The sequence below is a fragment of the Neocloeon triangulifer genome, unplaced genomic scaffold (assembly GCF_031216515.1).
Source record: "Neocloeon triangulifer isolate White Clay Creek 2 clone unplaced genomic scaffold, ASM3121651v1 ptg000014l, whole genome shotgun sequence".
Classification (NCBI taxonomy): domain Eukaryota; kingdom Metazoa; phylum Arthropoda; class Insecta; order Ephemeroptera; family Baetidae; genus Neocloeon; species Neocloeon triangulifer.
This window is the reverse complement of record NW_026775556.1, coordinates 23,448,740-23,468,566: the sequence shown is the minus strand read 5'-3', so window position 1 is coordinate 23,468,566 and position 19,827 is coordinate 23,448,740. Positions and strand designations below refer to the sequence as shown.

At 40.7% G+C, this 19,827-nt stretch overlaps 3 protein-coding genes across 6 annotated transcripts in view; 2 read left to right on the top strand and 1 right to left on the bottom strand.

The window, feature by feature from the left end:
* Nucleotides 1-1,013: 1,013 nt before the first annotated feature.
* LOC132200818 (uncharacterized) lies at nt 1,014-6,571 on the top strand. The gene is made up of 7 exons (XM_059626554.1): nt 1,014-1,395; nt 2,905-3,115; nt 4,416-4,769; nt 5,099-5,253; nt 5,325-5,502; nt 5,581-5,912; nt 6,183-6,571. Exons 1-7 carry the CDS (start codon nt 1,171-1,173, stop codon nt 6,453-6,455), a joined length of 1,728 nt encoding a protein of 575 aa, XP_059482537.1. The 5' UTR covers nt 1,014-1,170; the 3' UTR covers nt 6,456-6,571.
* LOC132200816 (pecanex-like protein 1) lies at nt 6,539-17,609 on the bottom strand. 2 transcript variants are annotated; one of them, XM_059626548.1, is made up of 21 exons: nt 17,319-17,609; nt 17,065-17,261; nt 16,811-16,989; nt 16,614-16,763; nt 16,240-16,557; nt 14,426-14,622; nt 14,047-14,371; nt 13,643-13,963; nt 13,292-13,580; nt 12,943-13,237; nt 11,228-12,712; nt 10,176-11,070; nt 9,929-10,122; nt 9,642-9,872; nt 9,481-9,584; nt 9,280-9,427; nt 9,074-9,225; nt 8,836-9,019; nt 8,304-8,778; nt 8,110-8,243; nt 6,539-8,053 (listed from the first exon to the last, which is right to left on the bottom strand). In XM_059626548.1, exons 1-21 carry the CDS (start codon nt 17,469-17,471, stop codon nt 7,772-7,774), a joined length of 6,708 nt encoding a protein of 2,235 aa, XP_059482531.1. In that variant the 5' UTR covers nt 17,472-17,609; the 3' UTR covers nt 6,539-7,771. The 2 variants fall into 2 exon arrangements, with proteins under 2 accessions (XP_059482531.1, XP_059482533.1); XM_059626550.1 differs by having other exon boundaries at nt 16,614-16,754.
* A 27-nt stretch (nt 17,610-17,636) lies between these two features.
* Nucleotides 17,637-19,827, top strand: part of LOC132200817 (mitogen-activated protein kinase kinase kinase 10-like) — a 38,994-nt gene continuing 36,803 nt past the window's right edge. Inside the window, exons 1-3 of one of the 3 annotated variants that reach the window (XM_059626552.1) lie at nt 17,637-17,789; nt 17,844-17,951; nt 18,018-18,993. In XM_059626552.1, coding sequence (XP_059482535.1) covers nt 18,168-18,993 — 826 coding nt within the window. In that variant the 5' untranslated portion in view covers nt 17,637-17,789; nt 17,844-17,951; nt 18,018-18,167. Of the gene's footprint in view, nt 17,790-17,843; nt 18,994-19,827 lie in introns of all 3 variants that reach the window. The other 2 variants (XM_059626551.1, XM_059626553.1) reach the window with 2 other exon arrangements.

The window sequence follows — 19,827 nt, the reverse complement described above, 5'->3', positions numbered from 1 at the left end:
CTCAAAGACGCCTGGAAAAACCTCTTTGCTCAGCTAATCAAAAAAGTTCGACTGCACGCTTCAGAATGTTGGGTCGCTTACCAAGCCGGACTTCTCAGCCGAGGGTTGTCCAGGTTGTCGTTTGGCTGGCAAAGTTCGTCTGGCTGTCTGCACGTCTGCAGATAGGGAAACACGACCACTCACTCAGGAGAGGGACCGATGAGGGGAGGGCCGTCGCGATTCGACCTTCGACCGCAACCACAGAGTTAGACAGAGAGAGCATCCCTGCTAAATCCCCTATGCGCGAGCCTGAGTGTCTCCTGCCTCTGCAACTGACCTTGGAGGGGGGGAGGGGGGGCACGAGCTGCAATTGGGTAACCGGATATAAAATATAAAATAAATTAAAACTACCAACTCTATAATTTTAGACAAATATAAATAACCTAAAATCAAACTTATACTGACTTATACTTTACGCATTTGGCTGTCGAAAATTATGTCATTTATTATTACTATTTTTTTTAAAATAATACTATGATTACCATTGATAGACATAAATTTATTCGAAAAGACAAAATCTGATATTTTTCAACCAATTAACAAATCCAAAATATTGTACGCTAAGAACACAGTTATTCGGAATTACCATTAATTTAAAGTTCTAATGAACATTAATAATGAAATGAAATTTATTTCATTCAGAGTTTCACTCTTTTAGATAATGCAAATTATTGTGGCTTCAGGTTGAAGCTATAATTTCAATAAGAATTACATGTACATAGGTTTTAATTTGAACTTTAATTGCACTAAAAATTAGTGTGGTTTAATATAGACCTTTTATTTTAAAATTATAATTTTATTTAAATAATCACGTTCGTCCTTGATTATGGTATTTAAAATACAAATCTTAAGTAGGAAGGAAGCCTGCCTACTGTGTCTATTTCCCTATACTCGTTATGCATGCACCCATTAAAAGGTCATATAAATATAAAACGGAGGAGGGAGTCGAGTCGTGGCGGCTGCGTTGGTGAAACTCGTGATGCGTTCAGTGTGTGTGTAATTCCCATCACTAGGACACAACCAGCGTCATTCCCACTACTATTCATCTGACAGATATCCAACTTGAAAATTTCACTTCTTTCATAACAACAAGGCAGTACCGTAGAAGTTGTCAGGCATACATGCGGAAAAATGTTTCGGATTTCGGCGCCCGTCTTGGCCCGCACTGGAAATAATTCGGCCTTTGTTTCGCGACTGAAAAGCAGTCAAAATACTGTCAAGCACTGCAAGCAGGACTACATTGACAAGGGCAGCCACGTGGTGCGGTCGCCCTATACGGACGTCCCGCTGCCCCAACTCAACGTCGGCGAATATATCTGGAGAAACTCGGACCGATGGAAACACTGGCCAGCGCTTGTAAGTTATTTGCTTTTCACATCCAACTATATTCCATACAATATAATAATTTAGCTTTGGCAGAAAATACTTCCAATATTTTATCAAGTTACAATAATAACATTTTATTCTTACCCTTTTGCTATTGTAATAATATAAATTTTCAAGATACATTTTTAATTTCTTATATGGGAAAAGTTTTATTTTAGTATATTAATCTTTAAATTTGTTTGTTTATTGTTGTTATATAGCGTATATGAATTAAATGGTTAATTGCTAAAATAAATTATCTATTGATTTTCCAAAGTTTTATTTAGATTATAATATTATCTAGGATATTGAGTATTTTGTAATTTAAACTTTTGGTTCATGTTGTTTTCTACTTTTACTTTTTAGTTACAATTGTGTTTATTAATGTACCACCGGGCATTCTCTGCCCAAATACATCATCCATACATTCAATATTATAAATTACAATGATTACAAGAGAGAGATTACATAAAAAAAAAAAATAAAAAAAAAAAAAAACAACTTCAATGAAACCTTTTTTAGTTTGAAATAACAAGTCTTTCAGTAACAATAATAAAAATAAATAAATAAATAATTTATCAATAAATTGAAATGGATAAAATGTAAGTCTTAATCAGTTGTGCATATTTTTATCGCAGCAATTAAGTTATTTCTTTAATTTTTTTAATGTCTTGGCTTTTTTTAGTTGTTAATTTTTTTTTATCTCTATGTCCCTTCCAATCAAAGTTGTTGAAATCCGAAAGAATATAATTATTATAATTCCTTTTTGTGAATGGATTTCAATTGTGCGACGAATCACTTGTTTTTTAGCAATGCTATTTTTTATGGTTTGTAGCATGACGAACCTACTGCGCAGTTTCGGATTACCAGGAATTGTTTATTTTTCCTGGTGTGCTTTACATTTTTTTTAGACGGAAGGCTGTACTTGCTGAGTTTAATTGTTCATATTATTTTTTCTTTAAAAAAAGAAAACACTTCAACGTAGAAAATAATGCAATGCGGCTAATGATTAAAGTATGAATCAATTGCGATTTGTAAGAAAGAAATAGGATGGTTTGGAAATAATTGATAAAAAATGAGTCATTTTTATTATTGCGCTTTATCCATATTATGCGGTCAACAATCTCTTCAATCAGGAAATTATTATTGATGGGGAACAAGTCAAAATTGATTCATTGCACTTTGTTATGCTCTGTATATTCCAGAAGGAATCACAATAATATAAAAGATTAAAAATAAGAAAACAGTATATTTTTTGTATCACAGAAATTATATTAGCTTTTTATTCTATCATATATTAAATAAAACCAAAAATATTTAGAAAATGAAATGAATTTATAAATATTTTCACTTTCCCTGACAAAATAATTTATCATTTTGCAATAAAAAAAATGCTGATTTTTAATTTTTTATAATTGTTAATACTTGCCCTATAAGAAAAGATTGGCCAGCCCGCATCATCCATGCACGAAATTGAAATGATTTTTTTTTTAATTGCAGACATGTTCAGCGACGGGACGCAGTTTTACTTTTGGCGAAGCGAGGGCAGCTTGTGAGCGTCTCAGCATCTCTCTTCCAGCCACCCTGGGCCTGAAGCAGGGCGACGTTGTGGGCGTCGTTTTGCCCAACATGCCCGAATATGCCATCACCTTCCTAGGAGCAACTTCTGCAGGACTCATCGTTTCGCCTGCCAATCCACTCTACACAGAAGGTAAAATTTCAAATTAAAATAAATAAACATTAAAAATCTTAAAAATGTCTAATAATAAAATTTTGCTAAATTACAGTTCACAATTTAATGATTTTTGCAAATTAAATTCCTTAATTCATTTTTTTTTTATGTTTTTATGATAAAAGTTTGTTATCTTTTGTATATTAATTTTTATTCATGTATCTCATTTGAAAAGATATTTTCTTTGCAATTGAAATTAAACTAAAAAATAATTCACGGAAACGGTTTTTCATAGCATAAACACCAGCCCGGTGAACTTCATTCTTATTTCATTGCAAATAGCTTTTCGTGCTGTCTTCGTGTAAATTTATTCCACCGCATCTTATTTCCGCTCTATAATTATAAATGCAAACAAACGCAAGGTCTTTTGTCACTCTCTCTCTACACGTCTCGAGGTGCATTGACTTTTTTTAGCGTGTGCGTGTTTATCTCTTCGCTCTCTTCAAGGGAGGTCGCTCACTTTTATTCTCGTCAGCTCCGACTCGAGTTCCTTGGCTTTTCTCTATCACGCACACCCACCCGTGCTGATTAATTAATTAATCAGAAAGAAACGGAGAGAAAATAAAAAGGCGGCTGCGACCTAAGTCAATGTCATTGACAAAGAGCGGCGACTCGCAATACCAGAGACGTCATTCAAAAGCCGCGTATCTCTCTTGCAAGTAAATAACAGGGAATAATAAAAAATTGCACTTTGGTCTGAATTGTTCAATGATAGCGAGTGAAGCTTATTTGCAGTCTCGAGATGCACTTTGCATTTCAAAACCACCGGCGAATTGCGCAACAATCATTTTTTTATAACAGGTTGATAATGACATTTTTACTTGAAAAAAATTACCGAAAAATTGCTTTTTTAAATTCAACAAGACATGTATTAATATAGTATTAAAATTTTAAATTAAAACTTTACTTTTATATTGTTTTAATTTGAGTTTAGTTGATTTAAACTATATAATAATCATAATTATTATTTGATTTTTTTTATTATTATTATTCGGTAAATTTTTTTCTTTTTGACGCAAAATATATTTTAATTTTTATGATTTAAAATGTTACATAAAAAATTTTAAACTTTTAAATTTAAATAAAATGTTTTAATTCTCTTTATTATCATTTTTCTATGCAAGCAATATTGAGTTGGCCTGTTGACCTGTACTCCTTTTGATTATTATATTAAATTTTATATAAATTGTAGGGCGTTGATGTAAACCATAGAACTCATAATAATATTCAAACAATCTATCTTTCAAGAAATTAAAGTAAAATCTCTAATTTTCTACAGAGGAGTTAGCGCGACAGTTTGAGAACGCCGGCGTCAAAGCTGTGGTGACCAACCCCGAACTTGCCCCCAAAGTGCAGCAAGCCCTGTCACAGGTGCCGGGTGGCGGCGGCCCACTGGTGCTAACCACCGGTGGTCCCGAGGGCAACGACCTCTTCAGCCTGGACGAGTTGATGAATCGCGAGTTCAGCCGACGAACGCCGCGGCCCGCCCGACCCGACCCTGACTCGGTCGTCGCGCTGCCCTACTCGAGTGGAACGACAGGTCTTCCCAAGGGGGTGGTCATTCTGCACCGGAACATGGTCGCTAATTTGTGCCAACTTGAACACCCCAATGTGCTGAGCTTCCCCAAACAAGGTGTTTAAATTAAACTTGTCAATCTCCCATTTAATCGTTAGTTGCAAAGTCGTAATTTCTCAATAAAAAAATGGAATTAGTTTTTTTTTTGTATTGAAAAATCATAATCAAATTATTCTAGAATTTTATTAAAATTTTAAACAGGCTCTTAACCTCTTATTTAAAAAAAATTATAATGAAAGACCCTAGCTGTGACCAAAACATTACCTGCTTTTAAATAATTTTTTTTTATATTCTTTCAATTTTAAAATTTTCAACTAGAGATAAAGCCTGGTTTCATGCATTTTTATTATTTGATTTTCAATCATATTTTTCTTTCATAATTGTAGGCGCTCCTCAAGATGTGGCTGTTGGTGTCTTGCCTCTTTTCCATATTTACGGTCTCAATGGGCTACTTAACGTGGGCCTCAGCGTCGGTCGTCACACAATAACTGTGCCTAAATTTGAGCCGAAACCTTTCGCATCAATATTCTCAACCTACAAAGTAAATTTCTTAAACAAGGATTTTTATATTTAAATGTGATTTTATTTATAAATATAATTTTATGTTATTAGCCCACTGTATTGGCTTTGGTGCCTCCACTGGTCATGTTCCTGACCCAGTCCGACCTGGTTACGAGCACCGACCTGTCCCGCGTCCGTTTCATTAGCTGCGGGGCCGCCCCGGCAACAAAATCGCTAATTGAACAATTCATGGAAAAAGCCCAGTGCTCTGAACTCGATTTTCGCGAAGGTCTTTAATTTTTTTTATATAAAAAATAATTTATCAACACCAATTATAACTAAATTAATCAATGTTTATTTATTATAGGTTACGGATTGACTGAAACTTCGTGCGCCGCCTGTTTTGTCCCCAGTTGGTCAGGGCTGGACAAAATCGGCTCTTGCGGGGTGCCGCTGCCCTTGACCGAAATCAAGGTGGTGGACGAGCAAGGTCAAGCTCTGCCCTTGGGTCAGACGGGCGAGCTGTGGTTGCGAGGGCCGCAGGTCATGCAGGGCTACTGGCGCAACGAAAAGGCCACCAAGGAGACGCTCACTTCTGACGGGTGGCTTATGACGGGGGACATTTGCTACTTGGACGACGAGGGCTATGTCTTCATTGTGGACAGACTGAAAGAACTGATCAAAGTTAAAGGGTTGCAGGTCTGTTTAACTCCAAAATTGTTATTTAATTAAAAAAAAATTCAAAAGATATAAAATATATTTATAAATGAAATGTATAATAATTAGAAAAACTTAAAAAATCTAAATTTGTATTTTGAAAATAAAAACATTTTTAGTAGTAAAAGTTAATTAATAATTAATAATTATTTAAAATTTAAAAAGTAATATATGTATTTTTTATTTAGTATTAAAACACACAAAAAATTTGTAAGTCTTTCAATCCATTAAATAAATTGTGTTTTCTTTCAGGTTTCTCCGACGGAACTGGAGGGCGTCCTGCGTAAGATGGATGGCGTTTCCGACGTGGCAGTAATCGGCGTTCCGGACGCACGCTCTGGAGAAGTGCCAAAAGCATTTGTGGTGAGGAAACCGGGCAGCAACATCGCCGAGAACGATGTCACAGCGTTTGTCGAGGGCCACGTCGCCGAGTTCAAGAAACTTGCGGGCGGCGTCAAATTCGTTGACGAAATCCCCAAGAACGCTGCTGGCAAAATTCTGCGCAAAAACTTAAAAAACCTGTGAAAAAAGACTGCATGCTTATTGTATAATATAATTATTTTACTTAATAATGTTAAGGATTTTTAAAAGATTAATAACAAAAAATATTAATTTTCCAGATAACAAATTGCATTTTATTTATGTGTCACTATAACAAGTATGTTGAAATTTATTTATACTTCTTCATCTTCTTTTTAAAATTTGAATCAAGGAGACACAGTTTAAAACGTTTAGATTTTTGTTGATACAGAAAATAGCATTGTATGATTTCTATTTGCTTAAATATTTTATTTTTATAGTATATTGATTTATTTACATGCAAGTTTCCCTTGACGGAGGAAAACTGCGATCAAACTTGGCTGGCAACATTTTTCTTGCTCAACACAATCATCGTCGAAATCAGTTTAAGTTTTAATCTCACTCATTGCGTGTGTGTTTGTTTGTGTACATGAAAAACAACTGCTTTAGAGGTCTTCAACTAATCACCAAGACTATAAACGTAAAAATTGACTCTGAACGCTGCGACTAAAAGAGAAGAGGAACAACATCTTTCTCGATGAATCAATACAAAACAATAAAAAATTATCTAACTACTGCAAAAATAAACCAACATTGTCCAAAATCTTAAAAAAGTATTTTCTACCAAGTTTAAAATCAGTGAAAGTAGTAGTAACTTTTTATACAACTATCATTGCTACTGTTAAAAGATGGATTTCGAAAGTAACAACGATGTTGAAATTTGATAAAGTAATTATTACAAAAAGTAGGTTCAAAATGCAAATCACTATGGGAGATACAAATCAAAAGGGGATCGACTAATCTCGACAATTTACAAGGGGCAATTGTTACAAAATTTAAATGCAACAATCTACAAATTTTTTCCACAAAGAAAAAGTTCATTATTCCGCAGTGAGATCTAGAAAAATGAATAGTTCCACAATCGAAGGTGTGCATAATAATAATCGTTAAAACCTTAACCCTGTTCTGTGAGCAATTCATCAAATTAGGCAGGCATCTCCATTTACATCTCAAACGGAGGCTACTAATTATTAATTACACATTTCTCGTGACAATAATCATAGCATATAATAAATTGCCGAGACGGCTTAAATTTTCATCAATTCATGTAAACACAGCCCATTAGAAAAATTCAACGTTAGCTTTTGTCTGTGTGCCTTTCGAATCATTGCAATTTTTTTCTACACCAGTCAGTCTGCACCTCAGTTCACATATAATAATCTTTTAAGGCAACATTGTGGACATTTCCTCAACAGATCCGAATAAATCGAGAGTACATAAAATAATCCTTCTTGTGCCGACGTTTAAAAAACAGACCAAGGTCACACTTCCGCCCCCAAGTCCTGCACCCCAGACTCTGCGATTGGGATGAACTTGTCGTCGATCTGCATGAGCACAATGGTCCTGTCGACGTGAGAGCGTTGGCTGATGTCGCGATGATTCGGCACCCACCGGTGCACCACCTGGCCCTCCATGCCCTTTTCAGGAAGCCAGTCTCGCCAGAAAGAACGGCCGCCGCGATATCGCATTCGCTCGTCTGGCCAAACAACATCAATCCTCCGACCCATGTTGATTGTGTCGTACACCACATTGGGATCGAGAATCTGAATTTCAATAAAATTTTAATTTATGCAAATAAAAAATGAAATTTTTAACCTACCCTAACTCTTTGTAGTACTGGCTCTTGCTTATCAGAATCTTTACTGGCAGTGGGAGTTGATGTGGCAGGATTTGGAAGGGCAGCTTCGTAATCCTTTTCTCTCTCCTTCAGAGAACTCGTGTCTGATATCAACCCTGAAATGAGAGAATTATTTAAAAGATTTTTTCGATAAAAAATAAAAATAAATAATTTACCAGCTAAACTGGCCAAAGTGGCGCTTGACGGTTTTCCTGCATTGCTGCTGATGGTCGACCCTAGGCTGGAGCGATTTGCTCCCAAGGAAGTCCGTCCCAGACTTCCTCCCAGTCTGCTTCCAGAAATGACACTGCCCATCACAGGCGTCCCTCCGAAATTTGTCTCTGAGATTCCAGACGCTGGCTGCCCGCAGCCGTGGATGCCATAGTTGGGCATGGTGTAGATGCCCTCGTGGCCGAAGCCGCCGTCGTCCTGTGGCCCGATCCCTCCACTTGAACAGCCCTCGCCACATCTTGTCCTCAAACGGCGCCACGCCCTCATCACCGCCCTACGAATGGCGCCCATGCTGATGGGCCCTCCAACTATGGTGGCCAACTGCTCGTTTGTTTCCGCATAAGAGGTAGTCAGGGGTGAAACGTAGATTGGGTAGCCGATGGGCTGATCACACGAAGAGTTGATAATGTTGCGCAAAACCTTCAAAGTTGCATGAATTAACAACAAATCAAATAAGTCTGTGAAACCAATTTTTACCTGCTTTGCATTTTGAATGCTGCCTCTTTCGGGATTTCTATTTCTCAGGTAAACCAACTCTTGCTGCTGACCAGCCCAAAGTCCTCGAACACACTCTCGGTTGATTTTGATTACGCGGAAGCTGAGGTAGCGTTTGTTGAGCATAATGATTTTGTATTCGTCCGCCCCATCGTCCATTGCATGTCTGAATTTGGAAAGAATTTAATCAAATTGTTTAATTTCTTTAATTTTAGCTTACCTGAGGGCAAGAAGTGATGGTGTGCCAGAGAGGACCGCGTTTCTCCAAACAGGATCTCCTTCGTGCGAGATGACCAGTTTCTTTTCATGGTTGGCAATCGCAATGTGCAGCATCTCATCATGCTCGTATTCATCAGGTGACATGAAATGATCCTTTTTTCCCAAGAATTATTTCAAACTCGCTTTTAAATAAAATTTCAAACTTACTTGATGTAATTTGAGCGACATTCTGACTCCCGGAGCAATCACTTTCTTCAGCAAATCCATGTCTGTGAAAATCCATTCGTCCCTTGGAGACGTTATTCTAAAATCTCCTTTAAACAATGCGTGCAGCCCATAAAGGAAAAACTCCACACTGGTAATTATAAATTTTAGACTACATTCCACATTAATTTGAAACAATTTTACCTGGAGACGGAATTGTGCGATGCGGAACCTAAAGTTCTGCGGCCAATCAAACTCAGAGCAAAGCAAAGTGATACAACTGCTGAGTCTCTGTGAGTATCAATAATCTAAAAAAACAAAAGAATTATAAATATCATTAATAACGAATATTTCATTTTTTAAACCTTTTCTCTCTTTCTTCCACAATATTGGATCCACTTCAAATAAACGTTGCAAAAACTATTTCTTGTGATTCCTGACGCCACATAGTCGTAGTCATCATCAATGTTCATATTAAAAACAGGATCCAAGTCTACAAAATGCCTGTTTGACATGTCCTTCAGGGTATCTAAGATAGAAGGAGACTGCAACCATTCCTCCAGTCTTGTTGACTTCATAGCATAATAAATAATACTCTGAAAATAGTCATTGGCAATAAAATAAAGAGTAAAAATGGGATTAAAAATTCTACCTTAACATAATAGCTGATCAAAACTTTTCTGAAGTCAAAAACTTGGAGCATGGACACAACACTGTTGTCAGAAATGCTGTAACCTTCCAAGACGTATTTTGTGGCAGTCACTTCCCACGCCAACCACCTTTGGCTAAATGCAGCATTGATGCTGAGCATGTTCGGAAAGTGTCCTGGCTCACAACAGCAGCAACCTGAATAAAATCAAAGTGAGTGAAATTCTATAAAATTCAAACTTTCATTTGACCATCATCTTCTTCAACTCCTTCGGAAATTGCCTCCACTTCTCTTTGCTGGCAATAGGTGCCGCGGAACTCCAGGCCTCGCATTTGGAAAGTGGCAAGTCCATTGCCCATTTCAACAATGTGAACGAGACAGTTCAGGTAGTCGGAAGCCAAGACAAAGCAGTCACCTTGGGACACAGGACCCCAGCGGCCTAGTTGCAAATCTCCGTACAGGGAATGCTGGAGAGAGCGAGTGAGGTGTTCGTAGAAAATGGAGTTCAAATTATTATCGTCGGCTCCGAGATTTCTTTCCAAGTGGGAGGAAAGTCTGGTGTTTGAATGGTCCACCCTTCTTGTGTTGTAGTCCCTTTCCCAGAACTTGATGGGCCTGACGTAGGAAGCGAGGAAAATGGCGCTTCCGAGGAAGGGGTTGAGAGGCGCCGAGAGGGCGGCCGAGATGAACGCCTGGAGGAAGAGCATGGCCGAGTGTGGCACGCTGAAGGGCTGGGCAAAGGCGTGGAAGGGCGAGCCCCATGTGATTTGCCACGGCGCAATGTAGGTGATGACAAACTTGACCTTGAGCATGCACTCGTACATTTTCTGGAAGAGAATGCTCATGACGCAGTAGTCGACGAGGAAGGTCTCCGAGATGCTGTAGTAGTCGATTTTAAAGAAGAGGATTGTAAAGACCAGCACGAGGTACTGCTGCGGGGTGTTGGAGAAGGAGCTGCGCAGACATTTCAGTCCGCAAACTGATACAACCAGGGGACTGACATAAGGACCAAACTTTGTCAGAAGAAGAGGGGCGCTCTCGGTAATTGCACCGAGGAAAAGAACAGGGTAGAGAAAGTTCTTCTCCAGGAAGCACAGCACTACGTAGAGTTTCTCAAACCACATCACTTTGGCAGCCTCCCTCACCTACAAACAAAAAATAATTGATTAAAGAAAACTAAACAATAATGATTATGATAATTAATGTTAAAAATTAGAACTTATTTAAATGTGTGTTTTTTTTTAAATTTATATGAATTTTGAATCTAAATGGATAGAATTCTGTGAATTTCATTGATTTTACCTCAAACTGGTTGTATTCATGCGTCTTGAAGATTGGGTTTGAAAAGCAGAGCCATGGGAGCTGTTTCCTCAGCTGCGGCATGATGTAGTGAAGCAGGAAACCAATCACAGACACCAAGGCCCACATGATGTAGTTCATCTCGGGCTTGAGGGCCGTAAAAACCGTGCTGCAGTGGATGCCGAAAACAAACACTGCCGTAATTGGGCAAACAATCAAGTCGGACCTCAGCCTTGAGATGACAGTTCTCTTCAGTTTTGCTGGAAGTGGGTCTACAGGTTCCTCGGAACGCTCTGGGTTTTGCTCACTCGCAGATACTGTCCTTTCAGTCTTTGGTCTCGCGCAGTCTTCCTCAGGCCACAAGTTGTTCCTGATGAGGTGCCAGATGAAGGTCGGGTCGCTTGCACAGCGACTCAGGTGGTAGGAAACTGACACCAACAGGCCGCAAAAGATGGAAAACAGAAAGTGTTGCGACTTCTTCGGCTGAGTGAGGCCTCCGTACGCAAAACTGTACAAAAATGCAACAGCCAACATGCTTCTGATGACGCAGTAAAAAGCGGCCGTCAGACTGGAGGTTGCGTTGCCGCCGAAAATGTGCATGTCGACCTGCTCGAGAAGGTACATGGCAAAGGTGTTGATTTGAGGAAGGAGACCAAAACTGAAAATGATGGGGAAGCAGAGAAGGAACCACATTAGGCCGTCTCTTAGGTAGTGCACAACATTGTTCGGAGAAAAGTGCACACCGTAGAAATCTGTGTAGTCAGGGTCTAGGTACGGCAGGGAGGCGTCAAAGATGAGAATCAGGGTGGCCACTAGACAGAAGTAGACGGGACGGCTGAAGGCGACGACGCGATTGTGGCCGTGAGTGGGCGACGCAGCATCGGGCTGGACACTTTTCAGCAGCGAATACTGACAACTTGCGACCACAAAGCAGAAGATGAAAACCAGGGCGTCTTCAAGGAAGCCTTTGCTCATCAGGAGAGCGCCGAGAACACCAACCATGACGGCTAGAAAAACCGACAGGGCACTTTCCCAAATTGTTAAGTTTCGGTCGAGGAGGGCTAGAAGGGCAAGTCTATCAAAGGTGACTTTGATCTCCTTCCAGGGCAAGATTTTGAAGTTGTAGTAATGCTTTGTTTTCTCAGGTTGGATGTCTGGCAAGGTGAGTTTCGGTCGGATGATTCTGTCTGTGTCTAAATCACCCTGAGAACTTTGAGGTCCAGTGCCAAGGGAGACGCTGTTTGTTGAGTTTCTGTGACTGTAGCGACCTGGTGTGGAACCCAGAGTCAGCAGGTCAAGATTTGGAGAGTTTCCTGCCGCGCCTAAGCCTTCCACTAATGTTCGAAGGTAGCTGCTCGACTGACCTATGCTCTCAGTCCGCATCAAAGGGGGATCTCCACTTTTTAAAATGCCTCTGAAGAGTTTCTGGGTGGCTGTGCCATTGCCCTTCTCGTCAAAGGTGTAGGTGCACAAGTTTCCCAGCTCATCCTGAAATTATTCAAAATGAAGGAATAAAAAACAAGGTAACTTTTGAGACGTGGCAGATATACTTTTATACAGAAATAACTTTGTGATGTGTGCAAAACTATAATATAAAAATCTCTCTTGACTTTGTTTTGAAGAAAATTGTTTCTTCTAAAGCAAATCTAGATAGAAAAAATTATGTTGAAATAAATTACAGAGGAATCTGGCATGTAAAAATCATAGCAGATTTGTACCTGAAACCAGTGAGTGGCTCCTTCTGCTGTGTCTTCGAACGAAGATGCCAAGTAAGTGCCTGGGGGAATTATCACAGAACCGAAAGCAGAAAGAGCGATTTGGGGACGAGCTGTGGAAGTGGATGGAATTGGTTCACTAGGCCTCGAGTGTCTCTGGTGAGACTGTGATGTTCCTGTCCTGATGGCCATGCCACCCTGAAGGCCGTGCAGTTGTCTGTGGGCTCTGGAAGTGCGTTTCATCCTCCTATGTCTCCTTCGACTGGGCAGACCTTCGTCTGGACTCAAGTCTGCGTAGCTGAAGTAAAAAGTAATTTTAATTTTACTGAAATGCAATCTCAAACAATCTTACGAATTTAGGCAGGCATTCAAAGGTAGGCAACCAGGTGAGCTCCCTCTATGGTAGGTGAATTCTGTATTTCCGTAAGTGACCCCAGATCTGCTGCAGGCGTGATTTCCGTGCGTTCTTCTCCTAGTGTGGCCACTTTGGAGGCCTCGAGGAGGATGACCAGTAGGACACAGCAGTTCCAACCCTTCCGTAGTGGGATCAAGAGGAGGGGAGCTCCTAGATGGCTCTTCTGCTATCCGAGGAACAAAAGTGAGGATTTTGCTGGGGCCGGGACACATGATGTCTATTTCTCCTGTAAAAGGAATATCAGAAAAAATTAAAAATGAAGAAGAAAAAAATTAAAAAAGATTTTACCGGAAATATTAGACAAAGCATTGCTCCTGTTGTGATGGTGGTGGTAATACCTATGCGGGGCATTTGAATGTCTTTTGGGGATAGCGCCCTGACTTTTGGGCGTTCTGGGCGAACTTGGGTACGACTCAGGTAGCAACCTGGCAGCCTCCTGCTGACTCACACTCAATGTGGTTGTGGACGAACTGCCAGAGTCGCTGCCCTCTTTGGATTGGGGGTTTTCGGGTTTTGGGGGGACGTCTTCAAACAACCAGTTCAAGTTCAACATGCTCTGGGGACTAGGACGCTCTTCTAATGCCGGATCTCTTTTCTGGCTGGGACTCTCTGCAATTATTTTTATAATTAATTTATCATTATCAAAATTACTTCACAGCTCAAGATGATTTTGAAATAAATTTGAGACCTACCTTCAGCTATCCACACAGATAAAGAGTTTTTGGGCAACCCTGAATTATCGTCATCATCACTGCCGACGCTAGGACTACTCGAAACATCACCATCACTAGTTGCAGGGGACTGAGACCTCCTGAGTTGGCTCTTGATGGCCACTTTCCTCTCTCTCAACTTGTGCAGCGACTCTCTAGACGGCTTGTGGTCCTCAGTGAGTTTAGGAAAGTGCTCTGGCAGTGATTTTCTAGGTTGTGCGTTTATTTTGTCAAGGGGCCCAGAGATGATTGGGAAGCGAAGCATCGAGTAGCTTCCGCTACCGTGTGTATCCCTCTCCATTAATTCCTATGAAAATATTGACATAAAAGTATGAAATTGGTTTTCATTTGTTAAAATTACAGGCAAAGTGAAGGCACTGCGAACTCTCAAGGAGGAAGTGGACGGCGTCTGATTTGACGACTGCTCTAACCCACGACTCAACTCGGACTGTCTTTCACCACTTTGCGAGTGGCCAGTTCTTGAGTCTATTGTGCTTGTTGGCGAGGGAGGGTCTAGAGAGCTGTGACGAGTGTTTTGCTGCTTCCAATAGAGTAGCCCTAATAAAATATAATCCTCATTAAAAAATATTATATTGGGTGGTTTCACGATAGCTTTAACTCCAATTGGCAAAATTTTTTCATGAAAGGACCCCATCCCGATTTTCACATATGTTGTTGGGGTAGATAAGACGCTGTGCTCCCTAAAATTTCACTTAAAAATTTTGGGTGCTTTTCCGGGAAATCAAATTTCCAAAAAAACAGAAAATGTTGAATATCTTTGCTTCTTTTAAGAAATTAAGTATGCTCTTATCAATTCTAGATGTAACTTTTTGTGCCCGACAACTTTTCTGTTGACAACTTTTGTGTAGGTCAAAGGTCAAGGTCACTAAATTGCAAATTTCACTTTCTAACGCAATTTTCGCAAAGATGCACCCCTCAGATATTTTTTGGGGTATAGGAAAAAATGTAGCCCCAGGTGTGTAGAACAGAAACCTTGATTTTCAAAATGGGGTTATTTTTTGTTTTTGAGATATTTATAAATGAATTTAAAAAAGTACTGTTTTTCGATGCAAAAAAGCTATTTTCGACTGCTTTTTAAAATTCATTTAAATATATCTCAAAAACAAAAAATAACCCCATTTTGAAAATCAAGGATTTTGTTCTACACACTTGGGGCTACATTTTTTCCTATACCCCGGAAAACATTTGACGGGTGCATCTTTGCGAAAATTGCGTCAAAAAGTGAAATTTGCAATTTAGTGACCTTGACCTTTGACCTACACAGAAGTTGTCAACAGAAAAGTTGTCGGGCATAAAAAGTTACGTCTAGAACTGAAGAGAGCATACTAAATTTCTAAATAGAAGCAAAGATATTCAACATTTTCTGTTTCTTATCGCATTTTTTCGGAAATCTGATTTCCCGGAAAAGTACTCAAAATTTTCAAGTGAAATTTTACGGAGATTATTTTCTCACCTAGCCCAACAACATACGTGAAAATCAAGATCGGTCATTTTTTGGCCAATTTGAGTAAAATCTATCGTGAAACCACCTATTAACATAATTTTTATCTTGCCAAAAAGAGAATATTTTTTTCATACATGGGCAGAGCGCACTTTGCGCTCTGCGATCTGCGCTCGCGCTCTGCGCTCATGAGCGCGAGCGCAGAGCGCGATCGCACGATTTTCAAAATCGTGAGCGCGAGCGCAGAGCGCGAGCGCATTGGACGCTGAGCGCAGCGCTCAATTGCGCTCATTTTGCGCTCAAACCAAAAGTAAAAATTCCCGAATTTGATCAAAAATTGTAATGAAAAACAGTGTTTTTATCGTTTTTATACCAAAAACTTCAAAACTGATCCCAATTTTGGTGATTTAACTTCAACTTTATCTTTTCCAATTGCCGATGTATTTTTTGTTATATTAAAAAATTGTCTAAAAAGTCGCACTTTTTCTTCGGATAAAAATATTTTTGAGCGCAACGCGTGAGCGCAAGACTTTTAAAAAATTTGAGCGCGAGCGCAGAGCGCGAGCGCAACATTTTCAAAATCTTGATCGCGAGCGCAGAGCGCGAGCGCACCGTTGCCAGTGATCGCGAGCGCGAGCGCAAAATTGTTGAGCGCACCCATGTATGATTTTTTTTTACAAATAAATAAATAAAAGAGCATTTTTTTTCAATACCTTTGTCAGGAGGCATCTTTGCATCACCACCACCATCAGGCAGCTCCAGAGAGCCTGTTCCTTTCATGGTGACAGGCATAGAAGCAGTGGAAGCAGAGGGAATGCAGAATAGGTTGTATGTTCTGCTAGAAACATTAGAGTATCGTCTCCCATGCTGCCCTGTTTGCTCATTCACAGCCTCCTCCTCATTCTGCATCTTTGTTTCCTCCTCCTCGACGAGGACACTCTCACTACCACCGACGCCACAAGTTGATGGACGGCCTTCTTCAAAAATTGGCACCGCCACGTACGGCTCTCTTCTTGTTCGTTTTGCATTTTCTAAGTTAAAGGAAAAAAATATTACTAATGGAAAATTTATGAATAAAAACTAATACCACTTATTTTCTGACACAAATTCTCAGCCTCTGCTTGGGAGGGTTGTTCCGACTGGACGGCCACGTTCTTCAGTTTCGGTCTCTGAGACAAATCCTCACTACTTTCCGAACTGTTCTTTCGATGCACATCCACCTTGAGATCTGCAGATCCTTTATTAAAAACTCTTAATGAAAATAAAAATCATATTTCTTCGAACCAATGGTGCTGCCATGTTTGATGTCATCGCTGATCACAGCCGCACCACTTTCTATACTGTCAGCGTCCGTGGGAATCTGGGCAGGCTCACCAATGGAGTTTCTCGAGCTGCTGGCCGGCGGCGGTGTCCCGTTCCTCTGCTTCGGCTCAATGACCGTGAGTTCAATGCCCTCAGACTCTCTGCAAAAATATTTTTTTTTCAGAATTTTTCTTTTTTTGGCAGGAAGTAGAATTAACAACAAAACGTATACATACTTTTGATCTTTGCCATTGTCTCCCTTGGACCTCGACTTGTTTAGTTCACTTCTGGCGTCGCTCTTGGACACTGCCTGGATGCACTCGGACGTGTCGAACATGTGGTGCAGACCGTAGTTGGCCGCTTTGAGAGCACTGAAGAGGCCTCCGACCGACACGCAGTACAGCACCCACGCGTAGATCCCGACAGGGGCACACTGCAAGGTCAATTGACATTAAAATCAAAATTAAAAAATTTTTATAATTTTTTTTACCAAGTACAACGTGAAAGGAAGACATAGCAACAGCAGCCAGACGTAAAGGTGGAAAGTGTTACAAAAATTGTTCTGATGTGGATCGTAGAACCAGCCGCCTGTCAGCGAAGCCCACACTCCCTGACGCAAAATCTCAAGCGTTTGTGATCCCATCGTTCGTCTGCTTTTTCATCTTCACGAAAACTGGAATCCAGCAGACCGATCTCATTTTCCTTCTCGCAGACGAAACATGTTTACCCTCTGAATCAATGTATTTTTCTTTTGGCCATTTTGGTATTTTGCAGCCACGTGACTCAGACAGACCAATCAGAGCCCGGGATTTTCAACGTCACACCCTGTTTTGGGTCAAAAGTCTAGCGCCAACATTCATAAGTTTGGGTTTTATTTTCTGGGAATTCATGTGTTTTCAAGCAAAAATACGAGTAGCAAACATTTAAAAGACGTAAATTTGATTTAATATCAATTTATAAGGTGAGTTTCTGGCATAAATTTCTACTCAAAATTTCATGTTTTCTCTTTTGTCAGGGTGGCCCACCTGCTGAACATCCAGTTGTCTCAATAATGGCGGAGGTTTAGTGTGTTGATGGACAGTGGGCTCTGTCATATTTGCATCGTTTCGCGGGTTGAACGATGGTAACAGGGTCGTGTCGGGCCGAAACAGTAGACGTAAGAGTGCACCGAGTTGAATGAGTGTTTCAGGGGCCGCCTTGAGAGTCTGATCTGGGTCGCAGCCCGTGCTGAGAGCAGTGTGCGGAGGAACGCAGCCGCCCGGGGGGCATCCGTGAGCGCCGGATTCGGTCGGTTGATGACTGCGGGCGGCCGGCCGAGCGAGAGTAGCCGCCGAATCGAATGCCTCCGCTGCTGAGTTCGATGGAACACGCTGCTCGCACACCGGCCGCCGGCGGGACGCACAACCTGAGCAACGGCCGCAAGGATGCGGCGGACGCCGCCACCTCGCCGAGCTCCATCAGCTGCATCAGCATCGGCCAGCAGACCAGTCCGCTCAAGAACAAGCCGCCCCCGGCCGCCCCCAGGAGACATGACGCGGCCACCCTGGCCAAGAGCGCCTCCTTCTGGACCGCCATGTACGACTACGAGGCCATGGGCGAGGACGAGTTGAGCCTTCGGAAGGGCGAGGTGGTCGAGGTGCTGTCCAAGGACTCGAAGATCTCCGGCGACGAGGGCTGGTGGATTGGCAAGATCGAGGGCAAGGTCGGCATCTTCCCGTCCAACTTCGTCACCAACCAGTACCTCGAGGAACCAAACGAAATCGACTTCAACGACCTGACCCTGGAAGAGGTCATCGGGGTCGGCGGCTTCGGCAAGGTCTACCGCGCCTACCTCATCAATGAGGAAGTTGCCGTCAAGGCGGCCAGACAGGGCCCTGAGGAGGACCCGAGCGTCACCCTCGAGAGTGTCCGGCAGGAGGCGAAACTCTTCTGGATGCTGCAGCACGAGAACATCGTGTCCCTCAAGGGTGTCTGCCTCACGCCGCCCAACCTGTGCCTCGTCATGGAGTACGCCAGGGGCGGGCCCCTCAACAGGGTGCTCCAGGGCCGCAAGATCAGGCCCAACGTGCTCGTCGACTGGGCCATCCAGATCGCCCGTGGCATGAACTATCTGCACAACGAAGCGCAGATCAACATTATACATCGAGATCTCAAGTCCTCTAATGGTGAGTTCTGGATCAATTTCATGCTTTTTTAATTTTTATTAATAAATCGGTTCAGGCAGGCGTTTTTATTACATGAAATTTTGCAGTAAAACTGAAATTGCTTTGAAGCAGGATTTTATTTTTATTAAGTCTCTTGAAATTCAAAATATGGAAATTTATTTTGAAATAAGTTGGTACTGTCGTGAGAATTTTATTTCTCCTACCAAATTGTTGTTTGAAGAAATTTAGAAAATTTGAATAAATTAAAAACGCTGCATTTAAATGGTTTCAATTTCATGCAATTTGTCTTTATTGTTTTGAAAGTCACAATTATTATTTGTATTGCTTTCATTGCAAAGTTTGAAATCTCAAATTTTTATAAATTATTATCAACCTCATTTTTATTTACCTTTTTTTCGTTCTGAATTAGTTTTCTTTGCAAAATGAATTTCAATATTGGACATATTTGTTGTGCCTTAAAATTTGAATAAAAATATGGATTTTCTCAAATGAAATCGTACATCTCAATTTTTTGGTAGAGGAGAAAGTTCCTCTGAAAAGAAATTACGTTGATTGTCAGAATTTGGCTTTTGATTTTGAACATTATTGAACATTGAAACATTTACGGAGCTCAACGAAAGTTGTCAATCAAAAGAGAGGAAAAAACGGCGTTGCCTCAAAAGTGTGCATCTCGTTTTGAGCAACAGAAACGTCAGAGAGCAGCGTTGTAAAACAGAAAGACTTGCTTTGTATGTGAGGTCACTTGTCGTTTGCCAGTCGTGACTGGCATTTTAATTTCGCCTTAAAAATTCACCCGGCTGCTCTGGAGAAAAAGAAAAGAACACTTCAAAATTT